Source organism: Anoplolepis gracilipes, chromosome 10 (genome assembly GCF_047496725.1).
Source record: "Anoplolepis gracilipes chromosome 10, ASM4749672v1, whole genome shotgun sequence".
Lineage (NCBI taxonomy): Eukaryota > Metazoa > Arthropoda > Insecta > Hymenoptera > Formicidae > Anoplolepis > Anoplolepis gracilipes.
In genome coordinates, this window is record NC_132979.1 from 1500283 (window position 1) to 1523339 (window position 23057).

General features: G+C 40.1%; 1 protein-coding gene and 1 long non-coding RNA gene across 6 annotated transcripts in view; one reads left to right on the top strand and one right to left on the bottom strand.

Moving 5' to 3' along the window:
• The window catches only part of LOC140670450 (uncharacterized), a 63112-nt gene extending 53549 nt beyond the window's left edge, over nucleotides 1-9563 (top strand). For both annotated transcript variants that reach the window (XM_072901050.1, XM_072901051.1), the window contains 12 exons: nucleotides 34-408; nucleotides 485-3067; nucleotides 3241-3527; nucleotides 3618-4173; nucleotides 4279-4560; nucleotides 4816-5059; nucleotides 5170-5513; nucleotides 5611-5902; nucleotides 6000-6311; nucleotides 6480-6760; nucleotides 6850-7269; nucleotides 7374-9563. In XM_072901050.1, coding sequence (XP_072757151.1) covers nucleotides 34-408; nucleotides 485-3067; nucleotides 3241-3527; nucleotides 3618-4173; nucleotides 4279-4560; nucleotides 4816-5059; nucleotides 5170-5513; nucleotides 5611-5902; nucleotides 6000-6311; nucleotides 6480-6760; nucleotides 6850-7269; nucleotides 7374-7409 — 6012 coding nt within the window. In that variant the 3' untranslated portion in view covers nucleotides 7410-9563. The remainder of the gene's footprint in view (nucleotides 1-33; nucleotides 409-484; nucleotides 3068-3240; nucleotides 3528-3617; nucleotides 4174-4278; nucleotides 4561-4815; nucleotides 5060-5169; nucleotides 5514-5610; nucleotides 5903-5999; nucleotides 6312-6479; nucleotides 6761-6849; nucleotides 7270-7373) is intronic.
• LOC140670457 (uncharacterized) overlaps nucleotides 1-23057 on the bottom strand; it is a 72222-nt gene that overhangs the window by 31583 nt on the left and 17582 nt on the right. The window lies entirely within an intron of this gene.

Consider the following 23057-nt stretch of genomic DNA (forward strand, 5'->3'; position numbering starts at 1 on the left):
TATGCATGGCAATACATGATAATTTCTTTAAAGATTCATCCGGAAAAACCGATTGAGATATCTCGTCCGACTGTGTTGTCTTCAGAAGAACAGAAACGACCACCGTGGGCACAAAAAGATCCTTTATTACCGGATACTTCTATTATTATACAGGGCTCAGAATCAAAGCCGTTACCAACCGAGCCGATAGTTCATCAAGTCCCACATGTCATTGATAGGTCGACGGGACAACCTCTATTGGTCAATATTCAACCAAGTCAAGTAGCTAATGTCGTAATTCCTCAGGGTGGCACGCAAGCTCTGATTTTTGGAGACACCAATGAACCTCATATAAGTGGTCAATATTTTGACGATCCTTCACCTTATCCAGAACCTGAAGCTGGGCCAGGTTTCGTTGGTATTCAAAAGGTATATATAATAATTTTTAAATATCTTTCTTTTTGTTATGAAGAGGTGAATTTTATGCTGCTATAAATATGCTTAGGTCGAGGACTTGGTACAATATTCAAGCGAGAAAAATCCAGCTAATTACATGGTTCCTCCGTCACCACCTGCTACTTTCAAGCCTGGTTCTTCGAAACCAGGTTTCTCCAGTCATTCGCACGTTATCCTGTTGTCGCCCGTACACGGAAGGCCGCAAGAAATGCCAGAAACGCCCTTAATACGACCCGACAAAAGACCTTCGGAAATTCATTTCATTAAACGTCCTGACGGACCCGGAACTTCCAGTCAAGGCCACGTCCATAGAGAAATTCTCGTACATCATAAACCAGAGACAGTAAACATTCGACCACAACCCGCTCCTCATCCACCTATTCATTCCGTCCATCAATCGCCAGTGCGTGGTCATTTCTCAAACGGTCAGAATCCGACAGAACAAGTTCCACCGAGACGCGCAGAGGTCTCGACCGAGGCACCACATCGTTATATCTTCCTTGGAAAACCGGATTCTGGAAACGAGATATCGTTAGGTGCCAACTGGAAATCTGATAAAAAGCCAATTAGATTCGCGTTAAACAATCGACCGAGACCGCGACCGATATTAAGACCAACCACTAACCGTCCTTTAGACAGGCATGTCTTCATAGAACGACCAACTGGATATCCCGCGATCAGGAAACCAACGTATTCTGGATCGCAAAGACCTCCGGTAAACACGCAGCATACTTTTACATTACCACATCGTCCGTCAATGAATTCTCAGTCTTATCAGGAACCTACTCGAATACCGTCTAAAGTGTTTACTCTTCAAAGCGGAAATCAAAATAAACCGTCGCATATTTATTCGGACAAAGTACAGAATATTGGACATTCGCCAAGTGAACAGAACGATAATGTGCCTACTGGAGCGATAGAATATCACAATCCTTTATATCCAAGTTCGATATTGGAAAATAATAAACATTCTCACATATCTACTACGGAAACACCAGAAGATCATTCTAAAAAATGGCAGATAGAAGAGACGTTGGATATTGATTCTGACATCGGTGCTTCAGAATATGTCAATTATCAGAATCATTATCATGTAAAAGGAAACAAGAGCCAGGAAAATGATAACCAAAATAAAAAAAATACGATAGATTCTATGTATTCTCCAAGTATTAATCAAACTTTGAAACCACAAATTTTGTATGGAACAGCCATGAACAAACCTTTGGAAATTGAGCAAGAGCAGGGCATAATTTATAAACACGAAATAAAGCCATTGTTGCAAGGACCTTACGGTTCCAATATCTACAACACGAGACCTTACGAATTACCTATAGTACAAGGAAAACCTTTCGGCGTTTACAACAGTCACACAGTAGATCAAGTCACTTACGGTTACAAACGAAAAGAAAATAAACCTGATTACGAAATAGTTCACGGCATACCTGCACCTCATAATGACAATATAAAACCGGTTAAGAAGACGCAAGACGGACAAGCCACGACGCTAAATTCGCTCGTACGCGACGACACTATCGATCTAAAGCCACCAGCAATTACACCTCAATTCGGCGCGGAAGTAGATAGGCCAGGCAGACCGTTTTCCAGACCGATTAGACCTGATTCGAGGCCCGTGATATATCTCAAACCGGAAATATTAACGAAACCTCCGATTAAATTAGAAGTCAGACCTGATTATGCTACAAAACGTCCAGAAAATGTCAAACCGAACGCTGGAGAAACTTTTATCAATCAGACATTAAATTACGGAATAAAATTGAATCACGAGCTCCAGAATTGGAACACAGATGTAGTGATGTCGGATATAAAATCTCAACAGAAGATATCAACGGGACATAATTCTCGAATTCCTGAAATTACCATGAAAATAGCTGAGAATAAAAATGTTACCACATCTCGTCCGATCGGCAATAAACGTCGACCGGAACACGGAACGTACACAAGGATTCATCCGGAATATCCTCATCTTCTGACGAAACCAAAACCTCAAGTGCCAGAACCGGTAATCATCTCGAGCGACACCGCGGGGGTAGAAACGCACGATCGTCCAAACAAGTTCTCCATGTCGGTCGAGGCTACGGGCGAGGAAGTTGACAGCAAGACGCAAACCGAAAGACCGCCAAGTATGCTAGTCACGAAGAACAATTTGCTACACAACAAGAAGAACGACGAAACATTGAACACAGCGTATCAAACGAATTTTGCTTCGTCGGATTCCCAGGAGCGGGACGAAATCGAAACGCGGCCGGTGAATAACAAGGAAATGAATGTTCCCTCCAGAAATATGATGCCACCGCCCTTGAATGCAGCAGCCGGATCGAATAAATCGAACAAAAACGAGCAAGACGGACTTAAACCTCCGCCGCCACCGACGCCGCCGTCGAGCAATGTACTCGGATTGTCCCCGCCGCCGGTAGACATCACTACTACTCGTGTGTCGGTAGACGACAGATTCGCCCTGGTGACGCCTGACCAATCGGGTCTCAAACCTCCAAAATATATACCTTTGAAGGAATCGACGACGGTTGCACCACCCCTGCCTAGCACAAATATGGTACCACCCAGTCCAAGGCCGTCACTCACGAGACCTTTCCTCGTGGAACTGCTGTCGCAAGTAAGAAAATAAATTGTAAATGTATACTGAACATTTTTTTAAACAATTTAAGATTGTAAATTATTTATCCTCATATATAATTATAAAATAATATAATATTGTAATATAACATTATAATATAAAAATATATTATAATTATAGATAAAATAAAAATAACATCTAATGTATCTTAGGATATGGTACCACCGCCACCGGTATTAACAACGACAAGACCGCTTGAGATCGCTACCGTACGACCAGCCGTCGCGGTTTCCGGTTCTATACAAATAGCGACTGCTGTTGCCACTTCTCATATTCCGGTGGTTCAAGATATTGAGTCAAAGATACCAATTATTCACGGTACTGTTGACCTTCCGGTCGTAATCGACGTTCCCGATATTCTTCGATCCACGGAAACACGGAAGACCGAACACGTTAGCGTTTATACCGCGCGACCTTTCGATACAAGACCCGTGTCTAGGTAATGTAAATTATACTTGATAAATCCCGATGAAATTCTATCATGAACGCGCGAAATATAATAATTTATAATTTTACTACTACATTTTAGAAACTCCATTCAAACAACATCGACATTGTCTACAAATATGATAATACCGACAAAGCTAAGACCACCTCAAATTAGTTATATTCAACCGAGCAGATCATCGACGATCCATCGTGATGTCGAACCGACAAGGTCGCATATATCAGATATTCCTCCAAATCCTGTTAAACGGCCTGAGCATCCTGTATACTTGGAATCCAGTTACGAGAGCATCCTACCGTCAACAAGAGTGGAACCCACCGAGTCTTTAACATTCGCTGCAGAAACGAATCAAAAGAAACAACAACAGTCGACGGTGTCCAACATCAAGACACAAAAACCGCACGCAACCCAATACAATACAGTAAACAGAACAGCGAACGAAGAATCATCGATAATCGTTACCAGGGTCGATAGTTCCATCACTAAAGTAACCAGTACATTGATACCAATGCCAAATAATAAGATCCGTTTCGAAATAACTAATTCAGTTACGCAATTCACGAAAAATATTGAGAAAACTACAACTAGTGTCGCCAAAGAAGAGTCCAGCGTAACTTTACGTATGAAACCCAAAGAGGTACGAGCGTCTCCATATGATAGTAGATGATAGATTATTTATATTATTTTTAGATTTTTTTTTCTTATCTTTCGAAAAACCATGTTAATTATATGCATTAACCAGGTGACGCGGTTCAAGACATCGACGATAACGAGAACTAAGACATCGGTACTGGGTTCGCCACCAACGACGAGGACACTTCTACTCACGCATACGATGACCACGACGACTGTGGAGACGGTAACAGAAACATTGCTGCGTCCAACAAGCGTTGTGTCTACAGTAACTTCGACCATCTTACAACCGATCGTTACAAGGATACCTTCAACTTACGATAATGTGGATAATGATTCGATATTTGTCGTCATGAGCGATCAGAAACCACCCGCGCCTGGAGCGGAAGAGGTAAAAAATCCTAAAATAAATATATGATGCATATATGTATACATATATATGTGTATGTCTCACTTTCTTTAAAATGCGAATTTTCAATCAATAATTTCTGTCAGCAAAAAAAATAAATAATTAATTAATTAATTATATTAATTATTTATATTTCTATATAAAAGTATAATTAATAAACTATAATTAATCAATTAATGTAACATAATTATAACAGATGTAATTTGCATGGATGGACATATCTCGTTTGAATTTCAGGTGGAGGCTGAATACGGAGAGGAAGTGTCTCGTGACGAACAAGATCCGACAGGCAATGAAATTCACAGAGTATTGGCAGGCGGAGTATTAGGTGCACCAACGGTTCCTCTTACACCTGTTGCGAATCAATGTACACCGGAATGTAAGTCATCCAAATCAGAAATTTGCGCTGAAATAGGAACAGAGATGAGATGCGTTTGTCGACCAGGATTTGCGAGAATGTTTCCGGATCGTCCTTGCAAACGTAAGCACTCGTAGATACGTTTCTATATAATATAACACGTGTATTTTTATGTTTTTTTTTTCTTTTTTGAGATACTGAACGATTTAATATACTACATTAACAATTTTTAGCCACTTACACGTACACTCTACGCGTTGGTCTAGACCGCATCGGTCATGAATTCGTGGCGTACGAAACTGCCTTAAATGATTCTGCATCGCCAACTTACAAACGTTTGGCGGTTCCGACGAAGGAGGCTTTAGACAGAACTTTAATGCAGAGTGATTTGAGAGACGTGTACAGAGGGCTTAAAATCGCCGGATTCACTCCGGATCCTACAAAGGTCGAATTTCACGTACAGCTCAGCGATAACGCGAACGAGACCAGATTGAAGGAAGTTTTGCGAAAATATTTAATTGCGAGCAATTACAGTTTAGGCGGCACGGAAGTTTACGCTTCAAAAAATCTTGATTTGGTGAGTGTAAAATTGTAATAAAGAAATAAATAGCTAGACTTAAGATTTTTTTTATAAATTATGAATTTGCGACATTGTGGTTTTAAATCAAATTTAGGTCGAGGCGATCGATTTTGATGAATGCGTTTCCAAAGAGGATGGTCCACACCATGATTGTTCGCCTCATGCGGCATGTTTCAACTTACGAGGATCCTATCAATGCTCTTGTAGAGAGGGTTGGGCCGACCTGTCGGAAAATCCAGCGTATCCCGGAAGAGTATGCTCGCAAGCTCCTTTAGGATGCGCTGGCTGCAGCAACAAGGGTCATTGCGTGACCAATTCTCTCGGTCAAGAAATGTGCGAATGTTTCCCTTGGCACAGCGGTCAACGTTGTCAAGTCAATCTCAAAGGTAAAGATTATCTATGAAATGATTTTGACGACTAAAATATAATCGAGTCGGCAAATGATCAATACTCCAATAATTAAACGTTTTTATATGTTGACAGTTTTATTGATAGCTTTGGTGACGACTGGAGCAATATTATTGGGTCTCCTAGCAATTTGTCTGGGAATGACGTGCTTCCGACATCCAGGACGTAATCGAAAGACCGGCGACAGACGGGCGATGATTCCCGGAACAGGTGGCGATACTAGTAGCGAGGGTAGCGTTACTGACTTGGCCATACCGCATCATGTACCGCATATTTTACCTCCGCCGCCACAAATGATTGCACCGTTGCCGCCAAATAAGCGACCAATTCGTAAGATTAGCGCAAAGCCTCGTCAACCGCCTAGAAAAGCTACCATGATTTCAGCTGGTACGTTTTGTCACGTATTTTCAACAATTTAAATATTTTAGACCATTTCTTTTACACTTGCGAATAAATAACAATTAAACTAAGTACATTAACAATATATTAACACGATTAAAAGATAATCCGAAGAATCGAGCTGAATTCCATCTAATAAATTTAATGTTCCTTCAGCGATACCAATGAATGACGATCAGCGCGATCGCTCCTTGACGGTAATGATACCGCGTGCTAAATATCGATCAGCACCGCAGTCGCCGCAAAATTACAAAGCCGGTATGAGCACGTTCGCTGCCGAGGAACACAAACTCATAAATTATCTCGACAATGGCGCGAGTTGTCCAGGAAATCGGAAACCAAGTATATCCAGCATGAAGGACTGCAAGGAGGCTGATCTGCAAGGAGCAAGAAATCCGGTGACTCCCACGGGCGCTCTCGTTAGTGCAGGTTTTCAGGTAATAGTTTAATTATTTTTCTTTTTTTAAATCATTTTAGCGAGATAAATCTGAAAAGAATAGTACTATGCAACTTTGATCATCGATAGGTATCAGCGACGGTGACCCGTACTTTAGACGCCGAATCCACCTTGGCACGTTCCTGCGGCGAAACGACTGTGGAACCGGCGACCAAGGTACTGAGGAGCGGGGACCTTCAAGTTGACCTCGACTCAACTCTGGCGCGCTCGTGCGGCGAGACAACCATCCAGGCTCCGACCAAGCTTCTTAGATTGGATCTAGGCGAAGCTGGTTCGACCCTGGCGAGATCTTGCGGCGAGACGACGATCCAGCCGCCGACAAAAGTCGCCGCCGCGCGAAGGAACAGCGGCGTCAAGGATACCAGAGATAATAGAGATACCAGAGATAATAGAGACAGCGCCAGCGAAGGTCATACTATGGCCGAGCGAGATTTAGGCAGCACATTGCGACTTCCGGCGCAGCATCCGCCGTTATATAGTCCAGACCGGGTAAGATATTCGTCTCGAAATATACTTCCTCAATTGAGTTATCAATCGTAAAAATTTAATTCTCAGTCAAAGGGTCATTAATATTAATATTTTTTTTTTTACAGACTAGCGATCGAGAGTCCAACTTCGATTCGCTGTAGACGCTCAAGCGAGAACGAGTCACGACGAGCGAAGCCGCTGGACGGTGTTTTCCGAAGCTTCATTAATCATTATTTGTCGAAATTTGCCGTATCAAAAGTGTGAAAGACATTATATGTAAAATTTCGTGACTTCTTCTAATTTATATATTGCTCGTTATGTCTATCCTTTTTTTTATTTTCCTTTTACAGTAATTAAAGTACCATAGACGTCTAGTTACCATAAGTCTATGCACGGTACACATTTATTTGTTTCATATTTTATTTACCAGTAATAATTTGATATCGCCTGGTATTAAAATTAGTTAAAATTAACGAATTTTTCTCATTAACAAAAAATCTTTCTAAATTACAACTTATTCGACAAACGCTTCTTAAATAAAATATCTGCGCGTAACTTTGGAAAGACGGAAGGTAAACGTGCGTGACTCAACCCCGTGCCAAAATACAACCAATGAAATAAGGAAGGCTCCTCGAAGACGGTTCCTTCTTTATTGTCTTCCTGTATATGTCGTTTTCACGAAATCGAGCAACTCGTCGCTGCAGGTGATTGAAATATTTATTTCATCAGAAATTTAAATGTAAATTAAAATTTAAATGTAATGTACAATAATTCGACTTTTTGATAAGTTTCAAGTTAAGCTATTAAGAATATTAAATTTATCACCAAAGCACATGTTTTTATAGATATATATATATATATATATATTTAAAGCTGGAGAAAATAATATTTCGATCGACGCAGCTTACCATGTGCAAGCATGGTGCAATAGTGTCATAAATAATGGATGGCGCCAAGCGGTCGTGCAAATAGCACGACGAGAAAGCTCGATGTGTACATTGAACACAAAAAGAGAATATTTTTTTTTATTATTGTTGTTATTGTTTGTTTGTTTAGTCTATTCTCCGACGAAACGTGTCATGTTGCCCGGCTTCGTTACAAGGCCTTATTTCGAAGCGATTCCAGATTCGCGATCGAGAAAGAGCATTGCTCGAATGTAAATTATGTCATGCTACTAATATATAATATATTTTATGATATATACGGTACTGTAGGAATATATTTATATCAAATAAATGCTGCAAATGAACAAAAATTGCGAAAATAAATTAAAAATCTCTAGTTTGGAAATTTGTAAATAAGACAACGGTGAGAAAACGAATATTCTACATTCGAGAAAAACATGTTATTATTTTGGCTTGAAGCTGAAGGACGAAGCCGCGGCAACGTCATTGTAACAAACTCGAAAGAGAGCACGTGAGACTCGTTACTATATGTATTTACTGTTAGCTCAATAAAGAGATACCGTAAGCAAAAAATGTAACGAAAGACAGGTGTATTATGTATCAAGATTTTTCCACGTTTCGACAAAAGATTGTTCCGCCCGTACGTGACTAATTAAATTCTCTGCCGATTTAAGAAACGAATGACGATGCTCATATTTTAAGTTTTATTATACTAACTTTGTCCTCTCTCGAAATAAAACTTCCATTTACGTACGTATATACATATATATAGATATTATATAGATATATAAATATAGATACATTACCTTCTCTATTGTACATAAACTCTCCTCCGGAACCTCTTCTACGTAATACTACTGTAATTTTGTATACTTAGCGCATGTACACTTATACGTACTTTTAATAAAAGTCAATAATATAATGGCATGTCTTAAAAACGTACCTGTCTGACATACTCAAGAAATTATAATCAACTTACGTACTTAAGCTGATTTAATAACAATGGTTTTGCACGCGAGATATATTATCTGCATTATTATTGTAACTGCGAAATCTATTATTAAGATTTCATCTACTGCGCAAATCATTACTCTCTAATTTCGATCTTTCCTCTAACTTTCAAATATCTATATAATTTTTTCAATTTTTGTAATAGTTGTATTATTTAGGATGCTCTAGATATAACATTGAGTTTCCAACTTTATTTCGTTAGACTGAAAATTATTTTGGAAAATGTCATTAGAGACGAGGAAAAAGAAAACAGATATATATACTATAACTAGAAAAAACAGAACAATCAGGAATAAAGAAAGAAAAAAGAACGATAAAAAAAACAATTGCTGCAGCAAATGCTATTACGGATTAATCCATAATTATATTGTAGAAAATATTACATTTACCATATAATAGGCATGCATTTCGATATATATATATATATATATATACATATATATAAGTTACTAAAACATTTTTCTTAAAACACATTTTATGTAAATCCCCTATAAATAATATATATATATATATATATATATGTACTAATTATTTATTCTTGTAATAAATTTTTAACGTGTTGTACATAAGTTTTGATGTCTCAACCCATTCATCCTTCTCGTCGACGTCAACGTCGCATAATAACGTGTATTCGGCGCGGCTCACCGTAAAATCATAAACAGCGACTTGATTAATTTCCAATCAGCGGGTTTATTGTTTCGCAAATTCGATTATGTGTGCTCAACATTTATGAAAGCAATTTCGGGCGCGGCCCTTCGCGGCCCGTGGTCGTTGCCAACGACAACATACATATATATACGGGCCCGACGACTTCTTGCTGGGAGAAAAAGCGGCGACGTGCGCCGGTCCGCGTTTCGCGATTCGTCGCGGGCCACGACTAAAACACGAGCCTAATCCACAAAACAAACCGATCCTCTAGAGTCCCATTCGCGATCCTTGGCGTACGCGATCTCTCTCTCTCTCTCTCTCTCTCTCTCTCTCTCTCTCTCTCTCTCTCTCTCTCTCTCTCTCTCTCTCTCTCTCTCTCTCTCTCTCTCTCTCTCTCTCTCTCTCTCTCTCTCTCTCTCTCTCTCTCTCTGTACGCGATGAAAGGTCCAATTCATCGAAAAGTCTCGACGCGACTAGCAAACGACTTTACAACAACGACTTTTATTTTAATTATTTTAATATTTTATATTTATTTTATATATATATTTATTATATTTATTTTATTTCGTTTAGTAGTAATAACAGTCGGCTTGCGCGATGATTATCCTTTTTTTTTAACGCTCCAAAATATATACATAGTTTAGTTTTTGGCGGATATGATTAACATCAGCGACAATCCATATTTTACAAGATTATAATTTTTTTTTTTAAATTGAACACGAGGGGAAAAAAGTTATACGTGCATACGTTATTAAACCAATTAAAGCAACCGCATATAACGCTGTACGGAACAGTTGACTCGACAAAAAGCCATGAGCCAACCGTAAATGACTTTATTTACGTCGCAGGTCCTTATTAGGGTTCCTCCATGCGTGGCAACCGCGACAGTAATTTAAATCGCATTGACCGCTCCCTTGCTTAACCATTTGTTTTTACAGATCGAAATGCAGTATTTGCAAAATTTTTTATATTTTTCATTATATATAAGAATATTATATATGTACATATTTAAAATTATGTATTATAATTATATACTAATTTTTAAGAAAAAAGTTATGTAAGAGAAATGGCGATTTGTTTCAAAACAGTTAATGTTAAATGAATAAGCCTATATTCTTTTTAACTTATGATATGCATACATTTATTTAAAAATATTACATTTTATCTTCAAGTTGAAAGTTTGTTCCTATTTTCATATTTTTATATTTTTCTACGATTATGAAATTCTATATGATTTTAATAAGTTTGACATTTATGAAATTCTAATATATTTTAATAAGTTTTATTCATATAGGTATTTTATTGTATTAAGTATTTTGTACCTTAAATAAGGAATAAATGAACAGTTTTCTATATTAAACTTAAAAGCTTAAGATAGAAACTTTTGACAAAACTATAATTTAAATAACTTCAAAATAGGATGATCTGACTGTTTTCAATATCAAATTAGACATTAGATTAAATATTAAATAGAAAAGAAAAATTTAAACTTGGAAAGATATACTGCGTATAAAAATTTAAATCGTGCCTTATAACACAAATGAATTGATCTATATATTAGTCAAGAAAATTATATTATCAAAATGAAGAAATATTAAAAAGAGATATCGATATAAATTTTCATATCTATTGTTATAAATTAACTAATTAATTTTCTTGGAAAATCAGAAGATTAGTAAAACAAATATCAAAAAATTTCCCTTCGAATTATATGTTCTCTGCGATACTTTAAAACCCGCTCAGCGTGCTGCGAAATTGAGAAATCCGGTTTGTAGAGGATTAAAAACAGATATACACTTTGGTAGGTTCAGTCGCGTGTGCATTCGCACAAATACAGGATTTACAAAACGCGTACGAGTATGTCGCCCGAAAATGGAAACGTGCTATTATTAAGAGTGAGTCGTCAGAGCTCGCGCGTCAATTCCATAAGAAATCGGAAATTTTATGCCCACCCTCTGTCGGCCGGCGATCTTTTTACGTCACTCCGTCGCCGTCGCAACCCTTTGGAAGACCAAAAGCAGGTGACGTACACGCGAGTGTGTACGTAGAAAAAGCACGTTGAGGAGGAACACGGTGGGGATATAGTTTTCGTTGGCGTGCGCGCATCAGCCACTACACCATTCGAATTGTTACCCCTCTCTTCGAGACACTTTACCCCGTCTCTCTCCTTACCACGCCACTTTTGCCGCGAGTCGACGTTTGGATAAAGGGACTTTCTCTGTCGGTTAGGGAAGGGGGAGATGGAAGGGAGCTCAGAGTGACGCCCCCATAGACGCGAGTCCTATGTTGGTGGGGATGAATGTCCCATCTTCCTTGCACTCATCCCTTTACACGTTCTTTCATCTCTGTTATCAACCAGAGTGCGCCTTCCCTTTCTTTCTCTCCTTCTCTCCTTCTCTCCTTCTCTTACTGTTTCTTTCTATCTCTCTATCTGGTACCGCCGGCTGCTGGCAGCGCGGTACCAGATAGAGGGATCCAGGGCGAGGGGAAAGCCGGCCGTGAAATTAAAACATGATGAGGGGTCTAGATTGAGATGCGAGGGAGAGAGACGCGGTGAAAGAGCAAAAAAGAAGAAACGGCGAGGAAGACGGAGGCAGAGCGACATGCGAAGACGGAGACGGCACTAATGCCAGGGACGCATCTGCGAGAAACATAAACGAGAATCGATTTTGTGAGTGACGATCGCTAAAATCTTTGTATGTCACACCTCGACAAGTGAGAGATTCTACACTCTTGTTTATTTATTTTTTTCGAAAACAGATGTTTTGATATTTTCTTTTTACTCGTCAAATATCAGGGTGACTTTTTACTTGAAATATATTGTCATAAAAATGACACTGAAAATCAATAATTTATTTAAATTAAGGAGATTACATATTTAATTTTTTTTTTTCTAAAGGATATATATTTTTTTATCCATCAAATATTAAGTGTGTCTTTTCTTAGAATATTTGTAATATATTCTTATAAAAAATAATATTGAAAATCAATACTTTCCTGGAATTATAATAATAAGGACATTATTTAATTTTTTTTTTTTTTTAAAGAAATATGTTTTATCCATATTAAATGTGATTTTTTATTTTAAATGATTGGAATATTTTAACATAAAAATGATATTTAAAATCAAAAGTTTGCTTGAATTAAAAACATTACCTACAATATTCTTCTTTGTATTTATATCAACTAAATATCCTTCGCTCGAACCAAAGTACGATATTTAATTCTACAACACGTTCGTGTTTACAGCATGGTCATTTTATTCTAGATTGCACGAATGGTTGATCACAATGTCGCTATATCGAACGATCGCGCGAACGGGTCCCTTTTACACATCGCATGCCATGGAATAAATTGTCCAGAAATTTCTAAGATCGGCTCGCTTTGTAGGATTAGCCGAGCGCGACGGGCTACTAGCTACAAATCACCGGGTACCAGTCGCCAGTTACCACCTATCACGTTGCCGTACGACCGGACAGATATATCTCTGTGGAATTATTACGATTCGGTATTCCCTCTGTACATCAACGCGAACGAATCTTTGAGGCGGTTAACCACTTCATTGTATTTTTCCCCTATGTTAGTCATATAGTTTGTAAACCAGGCGTGATTGCTCATCAACTATATATAACGACCCTCTTGATCTACCGTCTCACGCTGTATTTATTCATTCGTCAAAATGCTGGCATCAAGCTTTGTAATAGAATCTTATAAGAGTAATTTAAATGCATCAACACATATAAATATTTTTATGTATCAATATAATAATATACAATATTGATAATTAACTATTGATAATTTATGTATAAATTATATATTATTATATTATTTATTAATTTATAATTATTAATTATTAATATTATACATTAAATATGTATATTAAATAATATTAAATATTTTATATTATGTATAATCTATTGCATAAAAAACTATTTAGATAGGCGAAGCAAATAATTTCTAATAACGATACTACTTAAATGTATGTTTATGAATAAACGATAATAAAAAACTCGATTCAAAACTCGTTAAGAGAATTACTTTGAAAAGTAATAAATAAATAAAAAAAAGTCGAACTTTTTTATTTAACTTAGAAAGAGAGAAGGGAATATATATTCGCCGTTTGAAATTGCATGCTCTAATAAATAACGAACAAAAGTCATATATCAAAATGCATCCGCGGGATATATTCACAAGGGCGTAACTTGTAAGTATTGTATGTGTACGGATGCTCTTTAATAAAGAGATGAGAGAGAAAGAGAATTCGTATCGTCCACCCGCGGGTTAAAGAATCCGAATAGCCATAAACCGACAACGTTCTTCGTGTTCGAATTTTCTGTGAAATCCTTTTCACGCGATTGGTTACGCGGACGATCGGCATTGATGCGGGATGGATAGTTTCGGCGAGGGCGAGAAGAAGAAGGTGACGGAGCGCCGAGTTCCTCTCCTACATCTCTCTCTCTTTCTCTGTCTCTCTGTCTCTCTGTCTCTCTTAGGGTACGCTCGATGGCACGAGATTTTGGTCTATAGATCACCCGGCGGGTTCGCTCTCCATCCTCCTTTTCAGGAAGCGGCACAATGCTGACACCGATGCGTTCTCCGCCATTATAGGCAGAGAGCCGACCTGGTCGCGGCCCTGCCTCGACAAAGGATGCGAAGTCGACCATTGTGCGGGTGATTTGGAACCTTGGGATAGAGGCCTTCCCTCTTTCTGCCGAGTTACCGAGATGTCTTCATTAGGTCCCACTTCGCCGCTTCGGGATATAGAGAACTGCGGCTCGTTACGATCTGGTGAAGATGAGCAGAGAACCTAACCGTCCGAGGACCAGCAGTGGTGAATTGTTCGACCGTAGAATGGACGGCGTTAATGCGGTGCGAGAAAAGTTGCGCGTGTTCTCAAGATATTTTTCGAGATAATGAGGGCCGTGTAATTGTTTAACGCGGTAAAACCACACTAAAGACGCCCCTTTTCTCTCAAAATTTCAAGAAGCTTTTTCAAAGGAATGCAGTCTAAATGCGATTAAATCTGAATGACAGAATTTGTTTTCACAAAGGCACAAAGTGTTTTTGTGATTTAATGAACGATTCCGTTTTGGTTTATTTGCGAATAAATTTATTTATTTTCCCAAAATACATATAATGCCTTTTATCAAATGTCATTGCTGCTACTCATGCATTAATAGAGATCTTTATGGTGAATCAAATCAATCAGTTGTGCGATTTTCTTAACATTTTTTTTTTTTTAGTTACAGCGTGTGCGGTTTCCAAAGAAAATGTGTGCAATTTACGGATATTCACGATGAACGTCCGATGAATGGCACAAAGCTGGGACATTAGCCGGATGGATCCTGTCATTTGCCGGGATTTACCTGCCTTTCGACCTTTTTTCGTACGACATTTAGCCCTTCCCCTGCCGCGAGACGTCGCAAGTCAGGCTCGAAATGACAGCTTCTCTTCCAACGGTAAAGCCGACAGATCCGCCCCGGCACGCAATTCATCGCTTCCGTCGTGAACATTACATTTAATCGGTACCCGACAGAGTTCGTCAACCTTGTTCAATTTTTTCGTCCAAAATGCATGTTAAACGTAATAAACAATAACATAAAATAAATAGCAATATCATTCTTGCATAGTATATTAATTAAAACATTTTAGATTATATATTTTATGTATTTATACATTTTAGACTAACAATAAGTATTTTATTTTTATAAAAATTATATAAATTTTTGTATGAATTTTATATAAATTTTTTGTGTACAAGTTACATAAATTTAGAAAAAAATATAATTAATTTCTTCTTTTAATTGTCGAATTATATTATTTTTTGTTTTAATTATCTTCTTTGTTATGTAATATTTTTATGTTATTTTATTATATATTACTTGTTTAAATTCTCTTTTTTATCATATATCTATTATTGTTCTAAAAAAAAGTTTGTTAAAATAGAAAAAGTTGTTTTATATTACTATATTAATATATAATTGCTATATAATATATTATTATGTAATTATGTTATATTATATTAAATTTCGAGAGACATTTTGTGTAGCCGTAAGCAATGGACACAACAAAGCGATCCTTTCTCACATCGTAATGTTCGGAATGTCGCAAAACAATTTCAAGGATCCGAATAATTAGCATCAATATATTTTAACGCTTCGGCTGTAAACTCGCGCGAACATGTAAGAGAAGCTTTGTCACACACCTAATTAAATTCGTGGCGAGATGCCGTGGTCGACGATCGGCTAACCGATCGGACAGTCTTTTGGCGGCACCAGTGATTTCTGAGAAACCCACACAGACGGACCTTCGAATGGTCGACCGATCGAAACAGGAAATACCCGAGTCTCCATCGTGAGACCGAACACGACAAATCTATCGTGTGATCGCAAATGTCATAAATTTCACCGAGATAAAAATCGGTAGAACGCAACCGCACGATAAATTGAGTGGTCGAAAACAAATTTATAGCCCATAATCTCAAGAGCTATAATAAACTGCTCGTTAATAATAAAAGAGCTTGTTTCGAATAAAGAGGGTTTACTTTGTAACTTAAGTTCATAAAATAATTCTTCTTAATTACGAGATTGACAAGATATGGAATATCATATGCGAAGATAAAAATTTATGTTGAAAAATGTATAATCTTATAACTGTCACGTTATTTTAATAACATAAAGTTATAAACCGCGCGCGATTTTAAACTAGAATAGACTTGAAAAGAAAAGCTAGTTTTCCTTGCGATATTCGTTTCGAGGTAAGTACCTTTAGTCAGAGATGTCACATCGATGACACCACAGTAAATACCGACCAAATCCGATTTTTTACGGTCGCCTAACATTTAGCACCCCTAAATTTTGTCTATACTGAATTTTTCCAGCCTACCTTCCGTTTTACTCTCTTTTCTCTTTTTTCTTCCCCCCCCCCTTCCTTTCTCTCTCTCTCTCTCTCTCTCTCTCTCTCTCTCTCTCTCTCTCTCTCTCTCTCGGTTTGTGGAACGTGTCGCGCGAGCAAGGACTCGTGTGTAGACTGAAACGTATCCAGCGAGGCTGATCAGCCGGGAAATGGGGTCCGGAAAGCGTAACAGGACTCCGTAAGATCCATTCGTTTTCCTTGATTTTCACGCCCGAATCGTTACGACAGGTTCGAAACCGCTTCGAATTTTCGAACGGCGATAATTTCCCCGGAACGTTGATTCTCGTCTACCTTGCAACCAGGTTCCCATTCGTCACAGTGGCTTCGTTCCTTCTCGTGTCCCGGCATCACGACTCCCACACGCCGTATCGTGTATAAGCGAACGGCGGACGTAATTAGCGCCAGTTCGATCCCTTTGTGTTATTCACAAAGCGTCGAGAACAAGATGATTACCGGTTCTCGGCAGGGTCCTGGCACAGGCGTCATCGGCCTGTTCGAAAATGAAAAATCGCATATCCCGCCTCGCATTTTCTCCCGCAATATGTGCTCGACTTTTTTGTATGTATTTGCGAAAACCGATTATATTTCCCGACTCCCTACAAACGTTTCTCTTTTGTTGTAAAAAATAAATAACCTGAATTCAGATATACATATGTTCAGGAATGTTGTAATTTGTGAAAAATAAAAAGCACATAAAATAACGAGGTATTTGTGTGCAAGATTTAATTTACTCATATTAAGCACTTACGATTTTTCGACGAATATATCGAAGAGTATCCGTATTGTTCGTTTGCCACGGATAATGAAATGAGTCGATGATAAAGCGCGACGCCAAGTAGCGTGAAGATCCTTTTGCTACTACAATATGCGGGCAATAATTACGATATCGAGTTCGCAAGCAGGACAAGGAAGGACGAAAGAGCGTGGAGAAGTCGGCGAAATGAAGGATGAGAGCACCGAGCCAATAAGGAATCAAGCGTGGACCCCCAACATCATAATTCATCTTCATCGGCTGTACCGGGTTGCCCAACTTTCCGGTAGATTAGCGGACCGCCTCGCGCACATAATGATCGTGTCGACGACGGTAGGTAGAATCCAGGCAGCAGGTAGCGGCGAAGGCGAGAAGCAAAGAAGAATCAATTTTGGTTTTTCTCATCCTGATCATCGTCGTCGTCGCCATCGTCCGCGTCCTCGTCCTCGTCGTCGTCGTCATCGTCGTCGTCGTCGTCGTCGTCGTCGTCGTCGTCGTCGTCGTCGGCGTCGTCGTCCTTATAGTCATCGTTGCAACCTTCGCAAGAAGCAACGGCAGATAGAACAAACAAGGAACAAAGGGCTCCTCGGGGTGACTTGCAAAAGTCCCCTACGGCGGCTTCTTACGCTCCTGAGCGTCATGGGGCACGTTGGACGTTCATAAAGTCCGCCAGGGGAACCTCACCGTGGAAAAACAATGAGGCGGCCCCGATCAAGCTCGGGCTCGCTCCGCGGCCTCTCTGATTCGCCATGAAGCCAACAAGAAATTGACTACGATGGCTGCTCTCGCTTTTACCGTCGATATGCCAGCGGCGCATTCTCCTTCTTCGCCTTCTCCGTCTCGTCGAGAAACCAGGAGGATTCTTACCCGTTTTACCTGACAAGCTTTTCTTGCTACTAATCATCGCATGGTAGAAAGATTCTTCAATTTTTAGAATCAGAATGCCGATTAAACGTAAACACATATAAACGTACACACATGCATGTTTTGTTTTTTTTTTTTTTTTTTTTTTTATTTTCTCGTAAATTTGTTACGTGAATCTGGCGAGACTTCTTCCGAAACGTGGCTGATGAAACTTTGACTCTTTGCTAATTCTTAAGCGATCTTATCTCAGGGTCTCACTTGGGAGCAGGCTACTAACTCTCGACACCTCGGTGGTAACTTCTCGCTCTCGGTCGTTCCCTGTCCGTTTCGGACGCCCTTCGCCAGCTCTCTCTCACGCTGAGACGCAGCGAACAAGACACCGGTAGAGAGAGCTTCTCTCGCGCGAACATATCTCAACGTCCACTGTGTAGATCGGCCGAGCAGATAGAGTCGCAACTACCAATGCGCAGCGTTTTTCTTTGCGACGAGCTTCGGCAAAGTCGAAAGTGTTTTGGAAAGCGTTTGGTGACGTCGAAAATCGTAATTCATTCGGTTTTTATGTAATGCCGCGCGGTATGTGAAAATGAAACTGGCCGACACCTCCCGCCGATTTTTCCGCACGGCTTTTCCATTCGGCATCGCCCTTCGTTCTTTTTCTCGACTGCCGGTGCCGATGTCCGTATATATATATATATCCAGGAAAAGGGAAAAAAAGGGAACATACGTATAGAGAAAACAAGAATCAGGAATGCGGATCGAGCGAACGAGAGAAGGGAGAGGAACCGGGTAAATGGGGCTGTAAATTTGACCGGCAGACCTATTATAAGTTTATTACCGACTTTCCTCGACGCGCGACACTTCTTCGGATACGAGCCAAGAGTCCGACTCAAAACCTGTTACACTCACGCGCGATACCTGCCAAGAAAGAGAGAGAGAGACGGAGAAGAAGAAGGTGGAAGATGATGTTATGTATCAGGGGCTATTAGTTATCTTAGTTTACCGAAAAAAATTTTTATGGCTTTCCAACTGTTAGGCCAGTATTCGTCGCGGCCAGTAAAGAATCTAATAGTTATACGTGTCATATTTTCCTTTTAATCGAAATAAAATAATAAAGAAATCGAATTTTAGAGACTGGATTTTAAAATGAAGAAGCGATGTATTCAAATATTGATATATGTATATGTAGTTATAATTTTCTTATATTATTTCATTGCGATTGACGATATTAAAAATGGCAACCTTTTAAGAAACGTATTGCCAAAAATTGTAGAACCAAGCTGCCGTCATCTTGATTACACGGAAGTCGCGCGATCCCGCAACCATTTGATTTTGTGAATCACGATGCAGTAATTATTCGGCGTTGACTCAAAGCGAATTCTCCGCTCTCGCGCCGGCTACTTCGATTTACGGCGCGTTGAGTTTTTCGAGCATGCCGGATATTCGGGCCCCACCGAGCGTTTCCCCGTGACGGAGGTGGAGCGAGGGGCCCCGAGGGTTTAATAACACCGTGAGTCCCGGCATAACCGACCGAGACCGACCGAGCCCCTCCCCCCAACCCCTTTTGGCATATATATAGCAATTAGGCCGTGGAACGTCTCTATCCCGAGCCGCGGCGGCCTTCCCAGCCATGATTAGAGGACATACGCACGCGGTGGGGGCCCGGTTGAGAGGGCCCTACGCCGTCCAACCACGAGATTAAGGTCTCTCTTCCACACTACTTCCCTCTCCTCCCCCCCCCCCTCCCTCCTTCAACCTCTATCGCCTTTCCTTTCCTTCCTGCGAAGAGCACAGCCTGCAGCGGGCACAGAACGCGTCGGTTTGAATTTCGACGCGTGACAACCTCGTAATACCCGATACTTATGCGACGCTGGTGATCAACCAAGGACAACTTTGCGAGAAGTGGATAATTGCGTAATCCCTCGTTTCTTTTTCTCTACGCGGAAAGGAGGGCTAAATATTTTTAAAGCTTTCGGATCTACATGGAAAATTAAAAACAATGAATAAAATAAAATAAAAGTAATGAATAAAAATCAACGACGAATAAAGAAATCTATATTAGCGACGTTATTAAGAAATTTACCTGAAAGAAAACATTCATAATTAATTTATAATAATTTGAGAATCATACGAGAAATGTTGAAATTAGCCATGTCGCGAGTGCCGGTTCTCAGGAGCGAGTTAACATAAGAAAAAGATATCATCTTAGATGAAGGTGAAATAAAGACGGGATTAGGCTCGTGGTTAGAGATCCAAAGGAAGGCGTAAATAGAGCCTCGATGATACCAGAGCTTGGTATCTCTACAAAGATGCCCATACGAATCGTAGAAAGAATACATAAATAAAAGACAGGTGCATTTTTTTACTTTTTAAAAAGGATAATCCGTATCATCTTTTTAAGATGAATTCTGCAATTTTTCATGTATCGATTTGACGTTTTCCATTTTAAGTCATAACTAAAGACACTCGTTTTCCGTTCATCTCTCGATACTTATCTCTCCTATTATTCTCCATGAATTTCGAGATACAAAAAAAAAAAAAAAAAAAAAATATAATTATTATATATAATAAAATTAAATATTATAAAAGTGAAAGATTATTAAAATATAATATAAAAAAAAACAAGTAATTTATCGTAAATAATATCAAAACGATCGATTAACTCCCGTGCTGGTTAAACGTCAGAGTAGAAGCGCGCACGAGAGTTTCATCAAAGATGTCGGCAGCCTTGTCGAGAAGAGTAAGCGCGGCTCTCTCGAGCTTCGTCTTCGGGAGGTCTTCGCGTGGGGCGAGGCCACCATGTTTCTCCCAGACTCCGACTCTCCTAGCTTCTCCGTTCCTCCAACGACAGCCCGTTCGCATCGTCCTGCTCTTGGGCACGGCGTGCGAGCATCGGCCACCTTGGGGCGCCCCCGGGTAGCGAATGGACCAACCTGCTTGCCTGCCTCGCGCCACCTCAGCTCTGATCTTCCCCATCTCTCCCTTCTTCTCTCTCTCTCTTTCTCTCTTTCTCTCTTTTCATATCGTCCTTTTCCTCTTTATTCATCCGAAAATTTTTCAGAGTTTTTCCTCGATAATCGAAAGGTAAATAAATTTTTTTTTTTATTAATTTTGTGGAAACTTTACATATAAAAAAGATACTGCCACTCTAAGTACTTGAAATTCGACATTTATCATGTAATATCGGCGAAATGATTGGGTAGCGTGTGCGGGGCATCACGTTCGGCACGCATTACCTCGCTTCGACAATCGTCCGATTTCCAATACAGTGGTCGAAACGGCAAGAGAAACGCTCCTGTCGTTTTCCCACGCCCAAGTGTCGGCGAGGCCCTGTAATAATAAAGAGGCGCCGCCGAGTTGCGACCGCCGCATGTACATCGACGGCTCGTTTCGTGAGGACCTTCTCGAGGGGGGTCGAGCTCTGCCTCCATCGTTGTATCGGGTCTCTCCGACTCACGAAATCCCAGGAAACGAGGAACAAATTATCTCGTCAGACGGCGCGGACGCACACCGGTTCGAAGCGACGAGAGGATCGGAGGGCTCGGGGTGTTGAGGGAACGAGGGGCGAGGAGGGCCCGATGCTCTCCTTCCTATACGAATATCCACCGTCTTACTTCCTCTCCGTATTTCGTTCGCTCTACGAAACGCTCGCTCGCTCGCTCTCTCTCTCTCTCTCTCTCTCTCTCTCTCTCTCTCTCTCTCTCTCTCTCTCTCTCTCTCTATCCGCATATAATCGCCCCCCTCGTCCTCGATAACTAACTGACCCAACGCCTAGCGCCCCGCGTGTCGGCACAGGCGGCTCCTTTCTTACCTGATGAACGCGCACGGGCACGGGCACGGGCACGCACACGCACGCACGCACGCACGCACGCATACCGTTCGTGAGCCCGGCCGTCACGCCAACGACGTGCAGAAGAGGATGATGAGGTACGAGGGGGATGAAGGGTGGGTGCCGGTTAATGAGCTAGAACCACGGGGGGCTCGGAAACGGGCCTGCGAGGCTCCATGCTCCATCGACTTTCTGGGAAGTCACGAATCTCGCAGCCTCCTCTCTGGCCGCTCGTGTTACGTTTCCCGCGTAAAGGCTCCCCCGCCACACTTCGTAAGGCCCTTGCCTGTCGTTAAGTCAAGCCGAAGGCACGCGTGATCTATAGAAACCATAGAGCATTCCGGCATTTTTTCCTTTTTTACCACTTTGACGAATAATCTTATTTGCAGATGAAAGCGATATTTTTGGCAATAATCCCTTTATCGTTTATCGTTTATTATTTCACTATTCTTCGATAAAAATAGTAATTATAATTATATATTATAGAGCTTAATATTTAATTTTTTATACGAATAAACTTTAACAAAATTAAAAATGACATCACAGCCAAAAATGATGAGATTGTTCAAAGATAAAGATGGCATCTATTTCATCGAGAGAACTGAATATACTCATCAAATTTGATTTGGTATTTAAAATACTTTACCGGACGCTAGAGTGTGGAAAGATCAATAACGAACTTGAAGAAAAATCTGTATAAAGTTACGGCGCAGTCGTAGTTGAGATTTAGTGAAACGAAATGAGAGAGATAGGCCGCGCGCGAGAGAATGGAGGAAAGTCGACAGGAAAGAAAGAATGAGAGAAAAGATCTGTGGCAAGAGTGGGATACACCTGACCAACAGGTACTCGGTGAGGTCCCCCATAAGCAATCCCATCATTGGCTCGGCCC